The following is a 16,395-nucleotide window of genomic DNA, read 5'->3' as shown; positions in this document are numbered from 1 at the left end:
CGTGCCACCGGCCAAAGTCTCCTACCAGCTGATAACTCTTATCTGGGGGTTCAGAGGGGCTGTTGCTGAGCCCCCACGGCCAGGCAGGGGGGGTGGGAGGGGTATCCCAGCACCCACCTACGGGCAGGGAGCAGCCATGGGGATGCTGGAAACTCTGGGGTGGGGCTGGGATGCTGCTGGAGGCTCTTGTGCTTGTTAATACAGGAATTAATTAATTAACCCAGGAGGAAACACACAGCTGAGGGTGGGAGCAGCGGGATGGGGACAAGGAAACCCGTGCCCTGAGTTTGAGGTTTGACGTGTTGGGGTGGCACAGCGCAGCAGAGAGGGGGGTGAGAGGTGTGTGTGGGTGTCCCGACCCCTCTCTGGCACCATGATGGGGTAGGAAACCCCCCAGGACTGTGCCAGCCCCCCTGTCCTCACCCAACACAAGTGGCTGGGCGCTAGGACTTCAATTTTTCTTTCCCCTTTTCCTTTCCTTCTCCCTTTCCTTTTCCTTTCCTTTCCTCTTTTTTTTTCTTTTCTCTTTTCGTTTTTCTTTTCCTTTCCTTTTCCTTTCCCTTCACCCTCCCTTTTCCTTTTCTTTCCTTTTCTTCTTTCTTTTTTCCTTTCCTTTCCTTTCCTTTCCTTTCCTTTCCTTTCCTTTCCTTTCCTTTCCTTTCCTTTCCTTTCCTTTCCTTTCCTTTCCTTTCCTTTCCTTTCCTTTCCTTTCCTTTCCCCTTCCCTTTTCTCTTTTCTTTTCTCTTTTTTCTTTCCTTTCCTTTTCTTTCCTCCTTTTCTCTTTTCTCTTTTTTCTTTTTCCCATCCCTTCCCTCCCCCTTTCCTTTTCTTTCCTCTTCTCCTTTTCTCTTTTCCTTTTCCTTTTTCTCTCTTTTTCTTTTTTCCTTTTTTTTTTTTTGCTGAGTTTAATAAACTAGAATAATTTATTTGACAGAACACAGAAACATCACAGATGTGGTGGAGAAACCAAAGAAGCAGGGGGCATCCATGAACAGTACAAAGTAAACCACGTTACAAAAAAGAAGTACCACGCTGCCCATCGGCTTTACCCAAAAATAAAGGGGGGGGGGATGAAGGGGGCTCAGCTCTGCACCCCCCCATCCACCCCCAAAGGACGGAGGGGGGACAGAGCCATCCCCATGGGTTGCTCTTGGATGACATGATGGATAAATAGTGGGAATGGCCTCACGGTTGGGGAATGGAGACCTGACCCCCCCTCATCCCCAATATTTCCCCCAATCTCTGGTGGGGGTCAGTGGGGTGAGATGGGCACCCAACAAGGGAGCCCCAGTTTGGGAGCCGCAAGCATCCGGTGAAACGCTGGTTGGGGTGGTAAATGCTGTGTTCCCCTCCCCACCCCCAAACAGGTGCTGGACCCCATGCAGACACAGATGGGGGGCTGGGGGCGTGGGGCATAAACCAGGAGAGCTTTGCAGCCTGGGGAAGGGAGGGGGGCAAAGCATCCCTGGTGTAAGGATGGGGCCATTACACCATCATCCTGCTGTGTATCCTCCCCCAGAGCCAGTGTTGTGTGGCCAGTGGCACAGACTTGGGGGGGTGGGGGTGGGGAGCACATCCCTCCGTGTGTGGCAGTTCTGAGCCCACTGGCCTTAACCCAGCCCCAAGCCCGGGGGATGCTGATGTGGAATAAACCCCCCTGCTCATGGGGTCAGCTGCTTGGGGAAGATTTTGGGGGGGGGGGGCAGGCACAGAGGGGGGAAGGTTGTAAGAGCAGGGGGAGCAATGCCCACCCATCCCAAACTGGGGAGCAGCTGGGTTGGGGTCTAAGGGTCAAAGCCAGGCTTGAGCATCCCAGGAGGGGAGGCATGCAGCAGGGCTGGATGAGGAGGGGGACTGGAAGGTGGGGTGGGACGACTGGGGCTGCAGCCAAAGAACACCTGGGGTCCTCTTTCCCATGAGCCGTCTGCCTAGAAAAGCACCCCCACCCCTACATCCCCCCCAACCCCCTCCCCAAATCCTCATCCCAGTAGCAAACCGGTATCGGGACCGGACCGATATAAAACGAGATATAAAGAGGCAGCTCATAGGACAAGGCTCCAGGAGGGGGGCAGGGGGATAGGGGGGGGGGGGTGTTTAAACAGGGAATGGGGTGCTGAGACCTACCCCCCAACCTCCAGCACCCCTCCAGCCATTCCCAATACAGATAACGGCAGCTGGCTGGAGAGCGATGGTGGGCGATCCGCCGGCTCCCAGTTAGAAACCAGTATGAATCATCATAGAAAAGAGAAGCCGGATGCAGGGGTGTGATGAAGGGGGGGCACAGCGGCCCCGGCGAGCTGCGCCACGAGGTGGGGGGGGGTCGATGGGAGCTCTGGGTGTGTGGTGGGGGGCTCGCTTATCTGTCGTTGAGCTGGGGGGAGTTTGTCCTCTCCTCCTCATCCTCCTTGTCGTCCTTCATCCCTTTGAGTCGCTGGCGGGCGAAGTCTTCGAACACGATGTCGTCATCACTAGGAAAGAGGGGGGAGAAGGGGTTTTTTTTGGGGGGGGGATATGAGGACAAGGCGATTGGGCACCCCCCATGGTGTGACCCACAGGTATCGCAGGTATTTGGGTAGCTCAGGGTGGTTGGGGCGGGGGGGGACATGGAGACAAGACAATTGGGCACCCCCATGGTGTGGTCCACCAGCATCGTGGGTATTTGGGTAGCTCAGGGGGGGTTTAGGGGGGACACACATGGGGACATGGTGATTGGGCACCCCCACGGTGTGGTCCGCCAGCATCATGGGTATTTGGGCAGCTCAGGGGGGGTTTGGGGAGGACACAAGGTGACTGGGCACCCCCACAGTGTGGCCCACCAGTAATGTAGGTATTTGGATATCTCAGGGGGGGTTTGGTGGGGGGGGACATAGACACAAGGTGATTGGGCACCCCATGGCATGTACCCACCAGCATCGTGAGTAGCTGGGTATCTCAGGGGGGGCTGGAGGGGACGACCCAGGGACAAGGCAATTGGGCACCCCCCATGGTGCAGCCCACCAGCATTGTGGGGATTTGGGTATCTCAGGGGGGCTTTAGTGGGTGGACACAAGGCCATTGGGCACCCCCACGGTGTGGCCCACCAGCATCATAGGTATTTGGGTAGTTCAGGGGGGCTTTACGGGCGGGAACATGGAGACAAGACAATTGGGCACCCCCACGGTGTGGCCCACCAGCACTGTGGGTATTTGGGTAGCTCAGGGGGAGCCCCCCCACCCGCCCCAAAAAACCCCTCCATCCCACAGCAAAGCTCCCCCTCTAGAAGAGTGAAGCTTTAGGGGGTGCTTGCCCTCTGCATATAACACACACACACCCATAAACACACCACCCCCCCCAAATGGGGTGGCCACAGGGGTTGCTCCCCCTCCTTGGGCACCCACCCCAAACCCGCCTAACCCAGCAAAGCCGCCCAAGAGGGGGGGGAAACTGGGAGGGGGGTGCAACGCAGCCACAGCATCACCCCCACCCCAACCCCAGCAGGGACACCCCAGCATCCCCCAGCTGCTGCAATCCCAGTGGGTGCTTTCTCACTGCGGTTCCCCCCAGTTTTGGGGGTTCAGGGCGGGGGTATTTTGGGAAGCCATGCAGGGGGGGTAGCAAGGGGGTCATGAGAGGGTGAGTGGAGGGAAAGGTGACCTGGGCACCGCATGCAGTAGTGGGAGGGGGGGTTAGTCACCGCGTCCCAGCAGGTGTTAGTGGGTTATGGGGGTGCCATGCAAACTTGGTGACCCCCCCACCCCCCCAAAACCCTGGTGGGGGGGTCAAGGGGGGTGGGGTTTTGTCTCTTACTTCGTGTCAAGCTCTATCAGATTTGTATCTATGGGCGCTTCGTTCTCAGGAGCTGAACAGAGGGAAGTGTGGCACAGGGTTAGTCACCAGCCCCACCCCAAGGGGGGGCCAGGACCCCCCCCCCAGTTCCCCCCCAATCCCCAGACTTTGGCTGCACAGGGGTGAGGGGGGTAGCCCCCAATTTAACCCCTGGGATTTCCCACCTTGTAAACAGAGCTGAAAACCCTCCAGTGGGGTTGGGATGGAGAGGGGAGCGGGGTGACCCCCCTCCTTGCCCCACCTCCCCCCCCCCCCCCCCAAATAAACCGGGGCTGGCGGGGGGGGATGCTGGACACTCACCATCCCGGTGTGCAGGTTCCTCTTTGGGTTTGGGGTGCATCAGGGTGAAGGGCAGCTCCACAGCGACGTCACTGAGGGGGTAAAGTGCCAGGAGGGAAGGGTGGGGGGGGTGGCTGCACTTTGTGGGCAAATTTTGGGGAGGGGGGCCCCATATCCCATATCCCAGCTGCCAGGGAGACCCCAAATCCAGGTGCAACCCCAATATTACCCTTGGCATCACCACTTGATGGCTACAGCACTCGGTGTGTGAGTGTGACCCCTGCACTTTGGGATCACCAGGACCCCCCCCACACCCCCTCCAAACCCCCCACACACCCCCCCCGGCATCTGGGCCTTAGAACAGCGTATTGGCATCTGGGGACTCAAATCCCCCCCAGCAGCAGGGTCTGGGGTTCCCCCAGGGCACTGTGGGATGTACACTGAGTTTCCCAGTTCTCAGCGCCATGGTGGGATGGGACAACCTGAATATGGGTGCAGGGGCTCTGGGGGAGACAGTGACACCCCAAGGATGAGTGGGGGGGGTGTCAAGGGGTTGGTGGAGGATTGGGGCTGCAATGGGGGACGCTGTGGTGGTGATTTGGAGGGGGGGGAGGGGAGGTGGTACCTGGAGGCGAGGTCTCCCAGCAGGCTGGGTCAAAGGAGACAGTGCATTAGTCACCACCCCCCCCACCAAGGACACACAACACCCCACCCCCCCTGCAACGCCCACACTGCTGTCCCCACAGAGGGTGATGAGCCCCACAAACACACACTGGTGTCCCCAGAGAGGGTAATGACCCGCCCCGCCCCCAGCAACACCCACACTGGTGTCCCCAGAGAGGGTGATGACCCCCACCAACGCCCACACTGGTGTCCCCAGAGAGGGTGATGACCCCCACCAACGCCCACACCGATGTCCCCAGAGAGGCCACCTTATCCAGAGCTGGACTTCACCCCCACCTCTGCCCAGGAACCACGCGGCGTCCTGGGGGGGTCACAAACCCGGAGGAGAAGCAGGGGAAGGGGGGGGGTGCAGCACTTGGAAGGGGGAGTCCCCAACACTCACCCTCCTCGGGACACCACCAGCTTCACCTTCACCTTGTAGGAGACGATGATGCCCAGGATCTCCTTGTTGGCTCCATCTCTGAGCCTGGAGGAAGGGGCAGGTGGGCGTCACTGAAGGGATGTGCATGGGGACCACCCCCCAAAGATATCCCCCCCCACCGAGTCTCCTTGACCCCAAGAACAGGAGCTGGGTGCCCACCAAGCCTTGGTCCTTCCCCAAGTTTGGTGGGAGCCCTGGGGATAATTGGGGGGGGGTCTCACAGCGTGCTGGAGGCCAGGTTGGTGTCCTCATGCTTGAGCTTCCCGTCCAGCGCCAGCCCCCGCTTCTCCCGGTTGTTGGCCAGGAAGGGGGTCAGGGTGTAGACCTTGCAGAACGTCGAGCTCGGGGCCACCATGTCGCTGGGGATGACAGCCACCATCAGCCAGAGCCACAGCACCTATGTCAACCCCAACCCCACAGCTCCATCCCAGTCTGGAGGACATCTCCATCCCACTCCCAGTCTGGAGGACATCTCCTTCCTAGCCCCAGCCTGGTGAACATCTCCATCCTAGCATGGAGAACATCTCCATCCCAGCCCGGTGACCATCTCCATCCCAACCCCGTGAACATCTCCATCCCAACCCCATGAACATCTCCATCCCAACCCCATGAACTTCTCCATCCCAGCTCCAGTCCCTTCCTCAACCTGGAGTTCCTCTCCAACCAAGGGGATGCAGCAGGTGACGTCCCCCAAGGTACCATCACAAAAAGTGTCTCCATCTCCCCACTCCTCCCACCAGGACCTGCTCTCCAAACTCAACACTCTGAAGGTCCAGCATCAGGGCAGGGAACCCCACTCCAAGGTCCCCAGGGCCCCTCACGACGTCCCCAGTACTCACTCAGCATCCTCCACGGCCACCGGGCACTTATACTGGGCGGTGTTGAAGAGGCAGATGTCCGCGTACTGGCGCACTGGGGTGGGAGATGGAGAGAGGTGGGGTTGGGGAGGGTCCCCATGGGGACTGGGGTGGGGTGGGGACAGCAGATGGGGACGGTGACATGAAGCCACTCTCCTCACCTGAGATTTTGATCTTCTTCACCGTCTTGTTGGTGTTGTTGGTGACGTGGACGTTGACGCTGATGGGCTCGCCGTGGTAGTAGATCTACGGGGAGCGAAGGGCACAGTGAGGTCCCTGTCCTCACCAGGGTGGCCTCCACCAGTGTCCCCTCCCTGGTCCTCACCCACCTCCTTGTCCAGGGAGGCCTCAAGGTGCAGGGGTTTGTCTGACATGAGGAACTGCCGGGTGGTCTCTGCCATGGGTTGGGGGCCGGGCCGCTCCGGCGCGTACTGGACCTTACGGATCACCAGCCGGACCGAGTTCCTGGGGGGACATAGTGAGAGGAGAACCTGGGCACCAGCAGCCCACCCTCTTCCCTGGCCTATTTTGGGTTAACCCCCTTTCCTTTCTTCTGGTCTGCTGGGTCAAGAGGATGGGATGGGAGGTCCCAGCTTGACTGGGCGGGGAGGGGCAGCCCCACGGCCATGCCGGGCTGTCGGCCTGACCCCACATCTAAGTCAGGTTGGGCTCCTTGCCCATCCCAACCCACCCAGATGGTCTCTCACTGGGAAGCAGCCCCAGCCTGAAGGACATCTCCATCCCAACCACAACCTGAAGGCATGTCCATCCCAGCTCCACTCTAGAGGACATCTCCAACCCAGCCATGGCCTGGGGGACACCTCCATTCCAGGCTCATCATGAAGGACATCTCCAACCCAACCATGGCCTGGGGGACACCTCCATTCCAGGCCCATCATGCAGCACATCTCCATCCCAACCACAGCCTGGAGAACATCTCCATCCCATCCCCACCTCCCCGACTCTGGGTAGCAACAGGGGGTGCCCCCATCCCACCGCCGGGCCGCAGCCCCCCTGTGCACCCCCAGGATGCTGGGTGGATCCTCTCCACTCACCTTTTGTGAATCTTCTCCTCCAGGTTCTCAGCACAGAAAGCTTTGACCTCATAGTCCACACCACAGGCCTGGAAACCCAGAGTGGGCAGAGAAAGAGGCAGAGAAACCCCTTTGAGACCCTTCCACACACACACACACACACCCCCCACCATGAGATGACCCCCAACCAATGGCATGGCCACCACTGCCCCGCTGGCACAGGGATGGGTGGACCTTACCTTCCCCGTGTCCTCCGGGCCCGGCTGCAGCGTGACGGAGCAGGGCAGGTTGGGGGGGATCTGAGGGGGGAAATGGGGTCAAGATCTGGGACCCCCATAACCTGGAGACCCACCAGCCTGGAGACCCCCAGCCTGGAAACCCCCACCCTGGAGACCAACCCCCATACCCTGGAGACCCCCCAATCCTGGAGATCCCCCATGCCGGAGACCCCCCCCATCCTGGAAACCCCCTCATCCTGGAGAACCCCCATACCCTGGAGACCCCTATCCTGGAAACCTCCCCATCCTGGAGACCCATATGTTGAAGACCCCCCATCCTGGAGACCCCCATCCTGGAAACCTCTCCACTCTGGAGACCTATGGTCCTGGAAGAGGCTCTGGGGAGGGGGGTGGCTGCCGCCTCCAAAGCTGCAATGGGGAATTTGGGGGTGCAGGGTGCATGCACGAGGCGGGTGTGGCTGTCCCCCGTGCTCCCCGATGGAGACTCCTAGGCTCTCCTTCCCTTCAGGAGCAGCACCCCAAGTTGGGTGCCACTGCCCCCCATCACGCTCAGGGCATGGACCCCACCTCCTCCCCTTTGCACCCCCTGCCTCAGTTTCCCCTCCAGCTTCCAAATCCACCACATCTTCCCTAAAATCCACTTGTGTTTTCACCACAGGTGGCACCATCTCCCCCCAGCCCACCCCTGGGCCTTCAGCATCCCCAAGGTGGGGGGGGGACGACACATACCACCCCTCCCCCAGCACTGGAGGGGGACAGGGGCCCCCCAGGAGGGTTGTCACCTGGTGTCACCCTACCTCGAAGGTGAAGGGGTAGGCATGCTCGCCCAGCTTCTTGATCAGCCTCTCCTGCAGCCTGGTCAGTGGCTTCTTCTCCTCAGGGACCGGGGGGAAGGCCTGGGCGTTGGCCACGAAGAGATCCTTCCGGAAGGTCAGGCCCAAGACGTCCAGGTCCTCGCGGCCGTAGCGGAAGGCGCAGGTCAACGTCACGAAGACTGGGGGGGGGGGGGGTGGAGGTTGGTGGCAGGGTGGTGGGGGTGGCACTCGTGCCTCAGTTTCCCCTCTCTGGCTTTTCCCAGTATGGTGGGGCGTGTCCTTCATCCCACCAGTTGGGAAGAGGGTGATGGCTTCCAGGAGGTGCCACCATGGGGAGATGGGGACCAGCCTGATGTCCCACCACTGAGACGTCCCCATCCCATCCCCATCCCATCCCCATCCCATCCCCATCGCCATCCCATCCTCATTCCATCCCCTCCCCAACCCCATCCCATCCCCATCTCATCCCCATCCCCATCTCATCCCATCCCCTCCCCAAACCCATCCCATCCCCATCTCATCCCCATCCCCATCTCATCCTCATCTCATCCCCATCCCCATCCCATCCCCTCCCCAACCCTATCCCATCCCCATCCCCATCTCATCCCCATCCCATCCCATCCCCATCCCATCCCCTCCCCAACCCTATCCCATCCCATCCCCATTTCATCCCCATCCCCATCTCATCCTCATCTCATCCCCATCCCATCCCCTCCCCATCCCCTCCCCAACCCCATCCCCATCTCATCCTCATCTCATCCCCATCCCATCCCCTCCCCATCCCCACCCCAACCCCATCCCCATCTCATCCTCATCTCATCCCCTCCCCAACCCTATCCCATCCCCATCCCCATCTCATCCCCATCCCCATCTCATCCTCATCTCATCCCCATCCCATCCCCTCCCCAACCCCATCCCCATCCCCTCCCCCTCCCCAACCCACGCCCATCCCATCCTGTTCTCTTGTGGGACAGGGATCCTACACCCCACCCCCCAGAGATGCAGGAACGCCTGGGGGTAACTGGGCATCGTCCCCTGGGGTGGTGGCCCCGGGGTGGCCCTGGGGACGAGGGTCCCCCCGCGGAGCCGTTACCTTTCCGCTCCTTCAGGTACTCGGGGTCCACCAGCACCACTCCATCTGCAAGGGAGGTGGTCAGGGGGGTGGGGTGGGGGGCACTGCAGGGGAGGGGGGCACTGCAGGGGTGTGGGGGCACTGGTAGGGACAGGGGGGCACTGGTAGGGATGGGGGGCACTGCAGGGGAGGGGACACTGCAGGGGAGGGGGGGCACTGGTAGGGACAGGGGGGCACTGGTAGGGATGGGGGGCATTGGTAGGGATGGGGGGCACTGCAGGGGAGGGGACACTGCAGGGGAGGGGGGGCACTGGTAGGGACAGGGGGGCACTGGTAGGGATGGGGGGCATTGGTAGGGATGGGGGGCACTGCAGGGGAGGGGACACTGCAGGGATGGGGGGGCACTGGTAGGGATGGGGGACACTGGTAGGGAGGGGACACTGCAGGGGTGGGAGGGCACTGGTAGAGACGGGGTGCACAAGCAGGAGTGGGGGGCACCAGTAGGGATGGGGGGCATTGCAGGGATGGGGGGCACTGAAGGGGGCACTGGTAGGGATGGGGGAACACTGGTAGGGGTGGGGGGCACTCGTAGGGACAGGGCCGCTGCAGGGATGGAGGGGACTGGTAGGGATGGGGGGCACCAGAAGGGGTGGGGGGCACCACAGGGATGGAGGGGACTGGTAGGGATGGGGGGGAGGACACCAGCAGGGTCATGGGGATGTGGCAGCAGATTTTTTGGGGGGTACCAGCAGGTTTGGGGGGGACACACAGACAGGTTTGGGGGGGCACATAGACAGGGCAGGGGGGGGGACACACAGACAGGGCTGGGGGGGACGTGCAGGCAGGAGTTTGTGGGGAGGGGACACATGCCAGCCCGCCTCGGGGGGGACACACAGACAGGTCTGGGGGGGCACACACAGGGGACAAGCAAAGGCACGGAGGATGGGGGGGTCAGTTGCGGGGGGACACTGCACCAAGTGAGTGCCACGTGTTGTAAAGCCACCACAGCAGGATGGGGGGGGTCAGGCTCTGCCCCCCACTCCCGGGGATAATGCCCCCTCTCCCCCCTCCACCAGCCCCACGTACCCACGGGGTCCACCACGTCGATGTGATCCACGAAATCCCTCTTCCCCAGGTAGACAGTGAGCTGTGGGGAGGGATGGGGGGTCAGGGGTGCTCCCAAGCCCCCCCTGCACTCATCCTTGGTGGGGGAAGGAGGTGGAGGGGGTGTCCCCCAATCCTGTCAACACTCACTGGGGTCCATCACCCACGTGTCACCCCATCCCTGCAGCACCCAGTGGCACCCCCAGACCCCTTCCCCCCCTCCCCGCCACAAGCTGCCCCCAGGCCTGGTGACACTTGGCATCTGCGGACCTGGGGGTGTGGGTCAAGCCCAAGCTGGCACCCCACAGGCTTGTCTTATGGTTGTATGGTTTGCTCCCCACTCCAGCCTCATCCCGCTTGGAGGGGGCCAAATAAATGACCCTCCCTCAGCACAGGGCAGGCAGACCCACGCTGGGGGTGCTGCCTACATCCCAACATCCCCCCTCCAAGCCCACTGGCTGGGCCCCCTGACCTTAGGTGAACCCCATCACCTGCTGTGCCTCAGTTTCCCCTTCCTGCTGTTGGGGCAGGATGCTCAGGCAGCAAGCAGCTCGTGGGATATCTTTGGGGTCTGGATCACCCCAGGAAGCACCAGTTCCACTCCCCTCAGTCCCAGTTCCTCCCCATCCCACCGCCCCCTCCCCCCTCCCCAGCTTACCTTCCCGTTGGGACTGGCTTTCTTAAACACTCTGCAAAAGAGGGGAGGGGAGAGGGGGGGGTTAGCGGCTGGGGCACCCCATGGGGTGCTTGTGCATCCCATTCCTGACCCCACACGGCACAGGGATGGGTGGGGATGGGGGGTGCAGGGGTGCCATTCCGACCCCGTGTACGTGGGGGTGACACGGCATATGTGGGGGTGACACGGCCTATGTGGGGGTGACACGGCATATGTGGGGGTGACACGGCGTACATGGTGACAGGGTGTACATGGGGGTGACACGGCCTATGTGGGGGTGACAGGGCATGCGTGGGGGTGACACAACGCGAGGGAGGGCAAAGCACAAAGACCCTGCCGGCCAAGGGCCTGGCAAAGGCCCTGTGAGGCCAGAATCATAGAATCCCAGACTGGTCTGGGTTGGAAGGGACCCCAAGGATCACACAGTTCCAACCCCCTGCCACAGGCAGGGACACCAACCTCCAGGCCTGGCTCTACACAAGGCTGACCAGGGCCCCATCCAACCTTGCCAGGCGCTGGGCAAGAGGCCTGGCAAGAGGCCTGGCAAGAGGCCCTGTGAGGCCAGGTGCTGGGCAAGAGGCCTGGCAAGAGGCCTTCCAAGATGGCGTGCGAGAGGCCGTGCAAGGTGCTGTGCAAGGTGCAAAGGCCCCGCCATGCAAACTGCAATGTGAGAGGCCATGCAAGTGCTGTGCAAAGGCCCCACCGTGCACGGCACCATGCAAGACCCTGTTCAGGCCACCATGTAAAGGCCCTGCCATGCCAGATGCTGTGCAAGGTGCTGTGCAAGAGGCCATGCAAGTGCCATGCAAGACACTGTGCAAGACGGTGTGCAAGGGGCCGTGCACGGTGCAAAGGCCCCGCCGTGCCAGACGCCGTGCAAGGTGCCTATCAAGACTCTGTGCAACATGGCGTGCAAGGTGCTGTGCAAGGTGTCGTGCAAGGTGCCGTGCAAAGGCCCTGCTGGGCAAGATGCCAGGCAAGGTGCCAGGCAAGGTGCCAGGCAAGGTGCCGTGCAAGACGGCGTGCAAGGTGCTGTGCACGGTGGCATGCAAAGGCCCTGCTGTGCAAGAAGACCCCGTGCAAGATGCCATACAAAACCCTGTGCAAGACAGTGTGCAAGGTGCCGTGCAAAGACCCCACACAGGGCAAGAGGCCGAGCAAGACACCATGCAAGACGGTGTGCAAGGTGCCATGTGAGTGCCACGTAAGGTGCAAAGGCCCTGCTGTGCAAAGTGCAGTGCAAGAGGCCGTGCAAGTGCTGTGCAAGACGGCACATGAGACGGCACACAAGGCGCCCTGCAAGACACTGTACAAGATGCCACACAAAGGCCCTGCCGTGCAAGGTGCTGTGCAGGTTGCAGTGCAAGGTGCAGTGCAAGATGCTGGGCAAGGTGCAGTGCAAGGTGCAAAGGCCCTGCCGTGCAAAGTGCAATGTGAGAGGCTGTGCAAGTGCCGTGCAAGGCGGCTCACAAGATGCAGTGCAAGGTGCCAGGCAAGACCCTGTGCAAGACAGCGTGCAAGGTGTGCAAGGTGCCGTGCAAGGTGCAATGCAAGAGGCTGTGTAAGTGCTGTGCAAGATGGCACACAAGACGGTGTGCAAGACCCTGTGCAAGACACCGTGCAAGGTGCCAGGCAAGACCCTGTGCAAGACCCTGTGCAAGGTGCCAGGCAAGGTGTTGTGCAAGGTGCAAAGGCCCCCCAGTGCAAGGGACTGTGCCAAGGCCCCACTGCAGGAAGCCAGAGCCCCTGGCCAGCAGCCCGGCCCCAGCCCCCTGGCTCAGCCCACCGCAGGAGCTGGGTGCGAGGATGGGTCCCTGGGGTGGGGGGTGAAGCACCCACTGGGTGCCAGGGTCTGGCCACGCCTCAGCACCCTGATGAATGAGGAGCCAAGGCCAGCACCCCACTCCAGAAAGGAGAGTTATGGGGAAGGTGCCCAGATACCACTGCAATGGGCAGCACCCAGCCACCTGCCAGCAGCTTCCTCCCCATTACGGGCTTAATTTGTTTCTAATTACCTGGGATGGGATGGGGTTGGGGATGGGATGGGAATGAGCCCTGCGGGTGCCCAGTGGGGCTGGAGCAGGATGGGACCACGGGGGCATGTCACCCAGGGATAAGCCCCCATCCTGACACACTGGAACCCACTGTGGTCATGGGGTCCCAGTCCCCAACATCACCCATCCTCCCCCACCCAGGATGTGGAGCACACGGATGGATCCCAAAACCACCAGAGAGGTGAGACAGCAAGGTGCTCCTGTCCCCATCCTGGGGTACAGGAACAGCTCTCAGGTACCCCCTAGAACCTCTCTGCCAGACCCCTAGGGAAGGAAGTGTGTCTGAGGTGGGTGCTGCAACTGCTGAAAGCCAGAGCATCTCGAGGGTGGGGAGGGCAGGGGCAGGCAGGGCTCCCACCTCATTTGGGAAGCTGTTGGGAGCCTGCCCTGGCAGGAAGCCACCCGTAATGGGTTCTCCTCAGATAATCCCTCCTCGCCTTTAAATGCCATTAAAACCATCCTGGGAAGATTGGGTTGAGGCTGGGAAATACCCATTCCCAGGGGGGCTGCTTGGCTCTGCCAAAATATCGGGGGGCAGGGGGGCTCTTCTGCTGGGATGGACTCTCATCCCATGGGGGCATCCCACACCCTGCTTGGGGTGATGATGGGCGATGAATATCCCCCAGTATCCCATGGCCGGTATCCATCACCCATCATCACACCCATACAGGGCCCTTCGGCACAAGTGTGACAGTGTGTCCACGTCCCTGTGTCCCAAGGGGCCTGTGGCTGCTACCCAGTATCCCTAGATCTCTGCATCCCTAGGTCTCCAGGTCCCTGGATCCCTGTGTCCCCACATCCCCATGTCCCCACATCCCTGGATCCCTGCATCTCTGCCTCCCTGGATCCCTACATCCCTGCATCCCTGTAACCACACATCCCAGCATCCCTGTAATCCCATGCCTCTGCATCCGTGAATCCCTGCATCCCTGTGTCCCCACATCCCTGTATCTCCATACCCGTAACCCTGCATCCAATTCCCTGCATCAGTGTCCCTACATCCCTGTATCCCTGCGCCCCTGTATCCCTGCATCCCTGTGTCCTTGTGTCCCTGCATCCCTGTGTCCCCACATCCCTGTCTCCACATCAAATTCCCTGAATCCCCACATCCCTACATCCCTGTATCCCCGTGTCCCCACATCCCTGTGTCCCCACATCCAATTCCCTGCCTCCCTGTGCCATTGTATCCCCACACCCCTGTATTCCCACATCCCCACATCCCTGTGTCCCTACACCCCTGTGTCCCTGTATCCCCACATCCCCACCCCGCTCCCCAGCCCCTGGAGAGCCGCAGGGCCCAGCACACCAAGCTCTGTCCGGCCAGCAGAGCAGGATGGGGCCCAGCCATCAGCCTGACACCCCCAGGGGGTGGGGGGACTGGGAGGGGGGCCATCCCACACCACCACCCTCATTCCCTCCACCAGAGCCTGATAAATCCTCTGCCCAACCCACACGGACCCCAAAGCCACCGGGACCAACACCAGGAACATCCCACTGGCCCTTCCTGGGGAAGGAATCTCCTGGAGGGGGAGGGGGTGCTATGGGAAAGGAGGGGGTGAGTTTTCCAAGCCCAGGTGGGAAGAGCTTCTCCCATGGGTGGGATGCTGGGCACAAGGGTTTGTCAGCATCCCGGATCCTGTGTTGGAACAAGCGAGGCCAATGTTAATAGGAACGTTGATGTAATTAAATCAATTGGGAGGTGGGGGGGCCAGGCTGGGGGGGGGGCCCACAGCACCGTTGCTCAGTGATTCCTCTTCCCCACAACTCATCCCAAGGGATGAGCAGCGTGGGGTGAGCTGGGGGTGGAGGGGGTGATGCCACCTTCACAACAGCAATTAATGGGGGGGGGGGATGGGGGGTGGAGGGGGGGGATTTTTCCTGGTAATGAATGTAAAATTATGCAAAAAAAGGTTTGGGGACATCCTCTGCCACACAAACACCCCCCCCCAAACCACCACCCCACTTCCCCCCCACCTAGGGGGGACCAGGCTCCAAGGGAGACCCCGGGTTGTTCTGGCATGCAGGATCCTGACCCCGTGCTGGGAAACACAGGCAAAGGATGGTGGCTCAGGTGGTCCCACTGCCAGGACCCCCCCCAAAACCCCTTTCTGAGGGGGATACCACAGGGATACCTCCTTCCCAGCCCTCGGCACACAACCCAACCCGCTCGTGAACCCCGGCGAAGGGGAGATGGAAGCGGAATCGCCGCGCAGGAAACAATTACTCACCACCCCTCCCCGGCCCCGCCAGCACCCTCCCGCCACGGCCCCACCCCGGCGCAGGAGTCTGGGGTGGCCCTGACACGCCATGGGTGCTGAAGCCCTGCCAAACCCCCTGCTACGGGTGCAGGAGGTCGGGGTGGTCCCACATCGCGGGTGCTGGAGCCCCACGACGTCCCCCACCTCCACTCCACCCTACCCCCTTCCCAAACCCCCACACCCCTCATGCTATGTGGGTGCAGAAGTGTGGGTCCCACACCGTCCCACCCAATGGGTGCAGAAGCCCCTCAGCACCCTGAGATGGGTGCACCCTAGGCACCCCACCAAACCCCATACCATGGGGGGGGGAGGCCCCACCTTTGGGGTGCAGGGAGCCCCACGCGTATGAGTGCAGGAGCTCAGGCTGATCCCCCCCCCCCCACCCAAAAACCCTCAACCCAACGGGCAGCCCTTCCCAAAAGCACCCATGGGAGCAGGGCAGGGGCAGATGGGGACACAGTGCCTGCCCAGCCTCCAGCCACCAGCGAGGAAGGACCCTGCGCCCGTGGGATGCAGAGGGAGGGAAGGAAGGAGGAAGCACAGAGCCTTCCTCCCCCCGTCCAGCCCTTCCTGGTGTCGAAACACCAGAGACACGAGGGCAGGAAGCTGCCACCGCTGCCCAGGGGTGATACCCAACCCCCCGGTGCCCCCAAAACACCCCTCACTCCCATGTGCACCCAACCAAAGGGCAGCTCCAGCTCTCCCTGCCATTGATCCGGTACCTTAATGAGCTCGTTAGGCAGCGGGCCGGGGCTAACGATCGCTTTATTTGGTGGCTGATAATTGAGTGGGGTCTGTTTGATCTCCGATCTCCAAAGATTTATGAGGGTTGGATTCTCCCAGGGCATCAGCACGGGGTCTGACAGCAACGCCATCGATTGAACCCGGGGCAGAGGAGCCGGGCTCTTCACCCTCTCCCTCGTTAATGGGGCCGGCGGGCAGATCTAATTAGCCAGCGCCTCGTTAGAAGGGACCTCCGGGGATCAACGGAGCCGCCAGCAACCACATCACACACGTTCCCGCGTAACCCCGTGGCGGCGGCCGGAGGCGCCGTGCCAGCCGTGCCGGGATGAGGCC

The 16,395-nt window shown here is 61.5% G+C and overlaps 1 protein-coding gene across 1 annotated transcript in view; it reads right to left on the bottom strand.

The window, feature by feature from the left end:
- Positions 1–904: 904 nt before the first annotated feature.
- The window catches only part of ARRB1 (arrestin beta 1), a 16,505-nt gene continuing 1,014 nt past the window's right edge, over positions 905–16,395 (bottom strand). Inside the window, exons 2-16 of the mRNA XM_084279503.1 lie at positions 10,989–11,019; positions 10,313–10,373; positions 9,248–9,292; positions 8,137–8,333; positions 7,340–7,399; positions 7,122–7,189; positions 6,396–6,531; positions 6,228–6,312; positions 6,049–6,121; positions 5,431–5,568; positions 5,171–5,254; positions 4,730–4,753; positions 4,126–4,196; positions 3,787–3,838; positions 905–2,468 (exon numbers count right to left, since the gene is read on the bottom strand). Coding sequence (XP_084135629.1) covers positions 2,357–2,468; positions 3,787–3,838; positions 4,126–4,196; positions 4,730–4,753; positions 5,171–5,254; positions 5,431–5,568; positions 6,049–6,121; positions 6,228–6,312; positions 6,396–6,531; positions 7,122–7,189; positions 7,340–7,399; positions 8,137–8,333; positions 9,248–9,292; positions 10,313–10,373; positions 10,989–11,019 — 1,237 coding nt within the window. The 3' untranslated portion in view covers positions 905–2,356. The remainder of the gene's footprint in view (positions 2,469–3,786; positions 3,839–4,125; positions 4,197–4,729; positions 4,754–5,170; positions 5,255–5,430; positions 5,569–6,048; positions 6,122–6,227; positions 6,313–6,395; positions 6,532–7,121; positions 7,190–7,339; positions 7,400–8,136; positions 8,334–9,247; positions 9,293–10,312; positions 10,374–10,988; positions 11,020–16,395) is intronic.

The sequence above is a fragment of the Gallinula chloropus genome (assembly GCF_964237585.1).
Source record: "Gallinula chloropus genome assembly, chromosome: 1".
NCBI lineage: Eukaryota > Metazoa > Chordata > Aves > Gruiformes > Rallidae > Gallinula > Gallinula chloropus.
Note: the sequence above shows the minus strand (reverse complement) of the source record. Positions and strands in the feature narration are given on the sequence as shown.